At 33.4% G+C, this 7,281-nt stretch overlaps 2 protein-coding genes across 3 annotated transcripts in view; one reads left to right on the top strand and one right to left on the bottom strand.

Annotated features, from left to right (window-relative positions):
- The window catches only part of LOC140447217 (uncharacterized), a 202,225-nt gene extending 198,494 nt beyond the window's left edge, over positions 1–3,731 (top strand). For both annotated transcript variants that reach the window (XM_072539734.1, XM_072539735.1), the window contains exon 4: positions 1,602–3,731. In XM_072539734.1, coding sequence (XP_072395835.1) covers positions 1,602–1,815 — 214 coding nt within the window. In that variant the 3' untranslated portion in view covers positions 1,816–3,731. The remainder of the gene's footprint in view (positions 1–1,601) is intronic.
- A 692-nt stretch (positions 3,732–4,423) lies between these two features.
- LOC140448716 (uncharacterized) lies at positions 4,424–5,458 on the bottom strand. Its single transcript, XM_072541829.1, has one exon. It carries the CDS (start codon positions 5,456–5,458, stop codon positions 4,424–4,426), a length of 1,035 nt encoding a protein of 344 aa, XP_072397930.1.
- Positions 5,459–7,281: the final 1,823 nt, after the last annotated feature.

Genomic DNA, 7,281 nt, shown 5'->3' on the forward strand with positions numbered 1-7,281 from the left:
GTTGTCAACTCTCACCTTGGCAGTTTGATTCCAATATAAATTAGATATAATTTTCATATCACGTCTGTCAATATTTTTGCTTTTTAATATATCTACAAGCTTTTTATGTTGAACCTTCAAATGCCTTTTCAAAGTCTACAAACCATAAGTACATGTCCTGATTCATGTCCATGCATCTCTGAGCCAGCACATTCAAGCCAAACAAAGCATCTCTTGTACTCATAACAATTCTAAAGTCAAATTGTGTGTCACTAATTTCATATTCAGGAGTTTTAACAATTCTGCTGTGAATTATTTTCAAAAATGTTTTAAGTGTGTGACTCATTAAAGCTATTGTTCTGTGATCTGAGCAAGTTGTTGCACTTGGCTTTTTGGGAATTGCTACAAAGGTCGATTGCAGCCATTGTCTGGGGATTGTGGCAGTCTGATATATTAGATTACAGAGTTCAACCATTACATCAATAACATCTTCATCAATGAGTTTTATTAATTCGATTGGCACATCATCTGGTCCTGTAGCTTTACCCTCTTTTGTGTTTTTGATGGCATAGATGACTTCTTCTCTTAATATTGGTGGTCCGGTATCCTCGGTGATTTCTAATGACAGTTCTTCTCTTTCATCATTAAATAGTTGTTGGATGTAATTGGTCCAGTGACATAATCTCTCCTGCATATCAGTAATAATATCTCCTTTATCATTTTTAAGGATATTCGTTCTTGTACGTTTTCGAGAACCTGTCATTTCTTTGATTTTTTGTGTAAATTAAAGCTATCATACTTTTTATCCAGATCTTTTCTTCTACTTACTATTTGTTTTGTTGTGGACCACACTGTGTTCATTGGTCTTCATGTTAAGGCTGCCGTTTCCTTTACTTCTTTCTTCTGCTTCCCGTTGCGTAAATGTTAAAACAGAGTTAGGATTTTACAAGCTTATGCACTCAAAATCTAATTTTTTACGGTACTTACGTTATTCATTCAAAAATTATTTCACCTCTTAGTTTTTGTTATCAAAATGCTACAAAAAACATTTTACGAATTACGAAGTTCTTACGTTACATCTGGCAATCTAATTTTTTACGGTACTTACGTTATTCATTTTAATAAAAAATTATTTCACGTCTTAGTTTTTGTTATCAAAATGCTACAAAAAATATTTTACGAATTACGAAGTTCTGACGTTACATCTGGCAACGTTGCAAAAAATTAGTGTTCAATGCTGACTAAATGGATGTTTACGCTTCGCGCACTTTCAGACAGCTGAGTCGTCATTCCTCGTTATACCGGATAGAATGACCTTGAAGGTTGCAGCTATTTGTGTCCATTTATACTGCCTTTTCATCTGCACACCTCGCGGCTATTCCCTATTTTGGGTTAGTGTACAGAAGGAGAGGCAACGCAGCTATGTCCTTACGTGCCCAATTAATGTTGATTTGTTGATGTTAACTTTTTCGCACTTTTTTGATGTAAGTCAATAGATTTTTGGATTGTTTGTTTTATAAAACAGCAATTGATACATTTCTGTACCAATATTTAAATTCTTCATTATATTTTACAAGCATTTAAAAATTGTACATTTTAAAAATAAACTTGTATTTTTTTAGATACCTCGCACTTAAATTTCAAGAAATGGAAGAAAAGATGAGAAAAGAAAAAAAAGGCAAAGGTAATTCCAGTAAAGAAGAAGATGACGAAGTGTCCGAAAAACATGACGTTGAAGCTGAAAACACGGAAAAAATTATAAGCGTTGAATCCACCTCGAAAACTTCTATTCAAAAGGAAACACTGCAAACCGTTGAAGATGATAATAAAAATTAATAAAACAATTTATCGAATAATACTGTAATCATCTTCTCATTTATAATCGATGTTAAAAATGGTTTATAAGCAGATCAAATTTGCTGAGTCTGCAAACAATACGAATTGGGCACTAATTTCAAATAGATCAGGGCGGATCTATGAAAAAACTACTAAATTTGGATGTGTGTAATATTATTTGACGTATCCTCCCTCTCAAATAGGTCGGGAACATTAATATAAATATTTAAAAATTACTAAAAATATCGGTTTTTTTCTACTTTCCTTGCTTATCACTTTAAAACAATTCATTTTGTCGTAATTAAAATAAAATGACGATTATTCAATTATCTACAAGAAATGGTTGGTTAATAATGTTTTAACCCTGACTTTATTTTTTACTGCAAAAAAAATTTCTACTGGTATATACTTCCAGGGTAGGACCAAATTAAAACATGTTTAAAGATTTTTTAATTCTTTATTTCTTTTGTTTTAATAGGGTTTATGACTCTCAAGTTACAATGGGAAAATTTTTTATGAAAGTCCACAAAGCAATTAGAATTAGGCGTAAAGCACAAATTTAGATTACATTTTTCACATATTACTTTTGGCAGAGCTAGGCATTCCGGTTTCTTGCAACGACCGCGCTTTTCTGAAAATTTAGGCCAATAGCCTATTCCGTCTTTCCGAATGTTTTTCTCCAGTAGAGAAGCAATAGGTCCTCTTTTCCTTTTCTGCTCTATTTCTTGTTCGATCATAGATATACTGGACCTTCCCCTCTTCTTGAGCCTCTCTTTACCCTCTTGATAAAGACAAGCGGCAATATATGCTTTGAAATCTAAAACACTTAGTTCATCATTTTTTTTTATAACCAGTAACTGGGTGTCTCTTCTATAAAGTAACTAAGCATTTACAACTACTGCTAAATCAAATACATGGAACACAATGCGGAGGTACCACTTTTTAGAAGAATCCTAGTTCTATATAAAGAAATCAACGAGTCCATTAACTCCATTCTGCCCATACATTTATTGTAAAACGTTACAATGTTAAGACAATCGATAAGAATGGTTTCTTTCTGTGCTTTGTCCCATCTTTGAACTTAACTTGTAGGATTCGTGCCTACAAGCGAACTCAGTAAATGCACCGGCTTGTTGTCATACGATTGGACTTCTATAAGGGTGATTCCTTCTTTATTATAGACAAGTTCTTCGAAACTCCCCCTTCCTTTCTTTTTCATATCTTAGTCGGTAGAGAAATTACATCCTTTCAATCTGCTAGGAGGCACCGTACTTACAGAGGGAATAGCCAACTTGTTCAGTTCAATTTGGAATTGCATACTTGTAAACCAGTTATCAAAATATATCGTATGGTAAGCATTTCTTGCTAGTTATACAGTTCAAAATTGTACTACAGTAATACAGTTCAAAATTGTATACAATTCACTCTGTATACAAGAGTGAGTATACAAACCAAACGTCATTGATTGAATAAACAACGTCAGTTAAACGGATTAAGTGCCGTATATACCAATAGTAATTAAATTAACCCTTTTACCATCGATTAGAGGATGAGAAAAGATATTTCACTTAAAATCTACTGCAAATAGTATATCTGTTTAAATCTAAAGTAACAAATTTGCCATATTAAGTAAACAAGAAAGAACTGAAGATAATGGTTTCAGTAGTATTAGATAAATTGATTTCCCTAGTCAAATCGGCAACAAATTTTGATAGGTGCGTTTTATTTTTAGCTATGCTCGATGCAAAATCAATCTAATGCTTTTTGTTTTAAATCTCTACCCATATTTATGTCCATAGTAAAATCCACGTGAAGCGTTCAATGTTGGCCTTACGGCAGGCTTGGTTGTCATTTAATAACTTCGTACGCACTTCAACTGCATATACAAAAGACATGGCCGCACTGGCTCTCATATATATATATATATATATATATATATATATATATATATATATATATATATATATATATATATATATATATATATATATATATATATATATAATTATTTGGTAGGTAACTTTCGGGAAAGCGTCAAGTCAAGGATCGGCTAGAGATGGTATAAGCCAGTTTGGTGTAGAACTTTATTCTAAATGTGAAATTTTTTACTCGTATCATCCGGATGAGCAGAAGATTAACATCATCAAAGGCCTGAAAAACAGAATAAAAAGAATTTGTCACCCTTCTAACTACAATAAGAACATCAAGTTACTTTATAAGATTCTTAGAAAAAATCACTATCCTAAGATGCTGCTCAGCAAAGAAGTCACAAACATAATTTTTGGCACTGTCTTTTCCACTGCATTGAGAATGAGCCCATTTCGAGCAAAGTGTACAGCGATACAAAGTTCAGTGTCTTCAAATTCTCCACAAATTAAACATTTTTTCTCATCGGCAAACACAGTGGGTAGGGAGATATCATCATTTGAATCATCATCACAAAGTTTGTCATCATCAAAATCTTCTGACGATGTTTCATCAAAATCGTATTTTGGTCTGATAGTTTTCTTCATTTTCTTTGTTTTTTTATTCTTAGAAAGCTCGTCTTCAGATATAAACGTCTTTCTCTTTTGTTTCGATTTTTTCGATTCTTTTTCCAATATTTTTGTTATTTTCGCAATCTGTAAAATTTCGTTTCACTACTTTCGCTTTTTGCTTTAACTCTCTTTTTTTCTTTAGCATCTTGCAGGATATCTTTCATTGGTGTCGAAGTCAGGATAATAGAATGTTGTTTTCTATCCTGACCTTTTTGTTTAGGATCGGTCCTGTTAGATGGCATTGGTGAAATGTCGAGAATGCTTTTTAAAAAATCTACTTTTTCTGACGATGTTCCCAATTGACTACGATTAATAATCTCGATAGCAGTAGCAGGACTTTCAGGAGGATTTTCATTAATAGGTGCTTCATTAGTAGAGGTATCATTGAGTCTTTCAGAATGTTCCTCCTTGTCCTCAACAATTATTTGCTCTATGACTGAATGAGCAGGAGCAAAATCTTGTTCACTGAATTTTTCTGGTTGAAACAAAAAAATTCCACATGCTTTGAATCCTGCCACTGTCTTGTCAAGGGTAGCAATTCTCAAGTAAGCTTTGCTAAATATCGGAGCAATATCGTATGGAGTGATTTTTTGATAAAAATTTGTTTTCATAAAATTATCACACTTATTATTGAACGCATTCTTAAAGGGTCCGTAGAAAGATGCATCTAAGGGCCAAAGTCTGTGCGAGGAATGGGGTGGAAGCGACACAACGTGAATGTGGTTTGAACGGCAAAAGTCATAACATGGCAAAGAAATATGGGTTCCATGATTATCCATTAACAGAAGGACATGGTCTTCTTCACTTGACTTAGTGGTTCTCTGGAAATATTTCAGCCAATCTAAAAATAAATCTTCGTTGGACCACCCATTGTGTGAACATCTATAAATGGCTCCAGGAGGTCCTCCTCGCTGCAACAAAGGTGACATCCGTTTCCTTGGATAAATAAACATTGGGGGCGTATATATTCCTGAAGCACTCATGGCACACACTACAGTGATATTCTTGCCACGCTCCCAGCTCGTAACTCCTCCCACTTGCTTCTGTCCTCTTGGTGCAGGAATTTTTCCCGGTTTTTGTATTATGTAAATTCCAGTTTCGTCCATATTATGAATACGGTTCCGTGGAAAGTTATACTTAGTCATTACAGTGTTTAAATTTTTGTAAAACAAATCAACTTCGTCTTTATTAAATGTTTTGACCTGCTCAAGCTAGTGGCTTGCGGTTTTCATAAACTAATTTTATGCCTGCTGATAAACCCATTTAACCAATCTATCCCGGCCAACTTGGTCTCTTTGCTAAAGTTGTGTTTGATTTGATGTTTTTCAGCCAATTCGAAAGCCAGTCTCCTTAGTTTTGGTTCAGTTGTAGTGATGCCATAAAATAGTTTTGATAGGCTCTGCTAAATTTTGTTCTTACTCTACAGAAAAAACGCATTTTCGACCCAATCTCGGCTTACTACCTTCGTTTGCCTTTAGCCTATCCCTTAATATTGTTCGGTGTATGCCAAACATTGTAGCTGCTTTTTTTGCGAGATACGCGAGACCATTTTGCTGTGGAAATATGATTTGAGATCTGTCGCTGGAGTTTTTGGATAGAACTCAATAGTTGTGTTCTCTAAGACTTCTCGTGCATATTTATCCGCCAGATCGTTTCCCGTGATTCCAGTATGAGATGGCATCCACAGGAAAGCAATGTTTCTGTGATTTAGGTTGTGCAATTCTTGTCTAATGAGTTTGGTCACAGGATGGAAAGAATAGATTTTTGAGATGATTTCTAGAGAACTCAGTGAGTCAGTAATTATTAAGAAGTTAGTTTCAGGACATTTTGTAAAGTGACATATGGCTTTATATATTGCAAAGAGTTCTCCTGTTAAAATAGTATTAGTCTCCGATGGTTTATATTTCTTTATTTCATCCTTTGTGGCAAAGGCAGAAACTACACAACGTTCTGTTCTAGATTAATCTGTGAATAACTGTTTGAAGGAAAAAAATTGAGAAATTAAGGTTTGATATTTAGAATTAATTAGACGACGATTGCTTTCTTTCTTATTTTCTGATAATAGATCCAAATTTATATGAGGAGAAGATATTAGCCACGGAGGGGACGTTGGCATCTTGCTACGATAGATTTCGGGGACTTTAAGGTTTAATTAATTTATAATTCGTTTCTTTTCTTTGTATGTTAAGAAATCTTTATCATAGTTAGAATTTGTGGATGTTAACTTGAATGTTTCCGCTATTTTTTCTACGATTTCTGCATGGTTTGTTATTGACGATTTATTTTCTACTTCTAATAAATCGATTCCTTGATATGAGCTAGTGCCTGTTATATTCTTTATTGTCCTCCATATATTTGTTAAAGATGTGTAATTATTTATCGTTTCTACATATTTTATCCAGGATTGTCTTTTAGATCTTGTGGTAATCTAAACTATTTCTTTTAAAATTATTTAAGTTTTCTAGGTTTTTGTACCGTTTGTACTTTTGAAGAGCTTCTTACTTTCCTTAATAGCTTCTTTGCATTCTTCATTTCACCAGGGAGTTACTTTATCTCTTTTAATAAACTTTGTTTTACCTATCGCTTCTAGAGCTGCTTCCGTTATGAGTTTATTGAACTGTAGAATTATTTCGTCTATTGAATTTTCTAAGCAAATTTTTGATGATTCGCTACGGATAATTTCTTGAAAACTGCGCCAATCAGCTTTATCTAGCCTCCATTTCAGATCAGGTGTAACTGGGTAAATTAAATATTCATAAATGATGTGTGATGTAGATACTATTTTAATACTTCACCACTTTTTTCCCAAAAATTTGTTTTAATATAATAATTAAAAACTCATTCATTAAAAATCAATTATTACGAAATGATAACAACGTGTTTACTCTTCAAATGTTCGAGTGAGACTCTATAAAATATTTGTAGATGA

Source organism: Diabrotica undecimpunctata, chromosome 8 (assembly GCF_040954645.1).
Source record: "Diabrotica undecimpunctata isolate CICGRU chromosome 8, icDiaUnde3, whole genome shotgun sequence".
Lineage (NCBI taxonomy): Eukaryota > Metazoa > Arthropoda > Insecta > Coleoptera > Chrysomelidae > Diabrotica > Diabrotica undecimpunctata.

What these genes read in the sequence shown, in the direction of transcription:
- LOC140448716 (XM_072541829.1), bottom strand. Translation starts at nt 5,458, where the DNA reads ATGGACGAAACTGGAATTTACATAATACAAAAACCGGGAAAAATTCCT.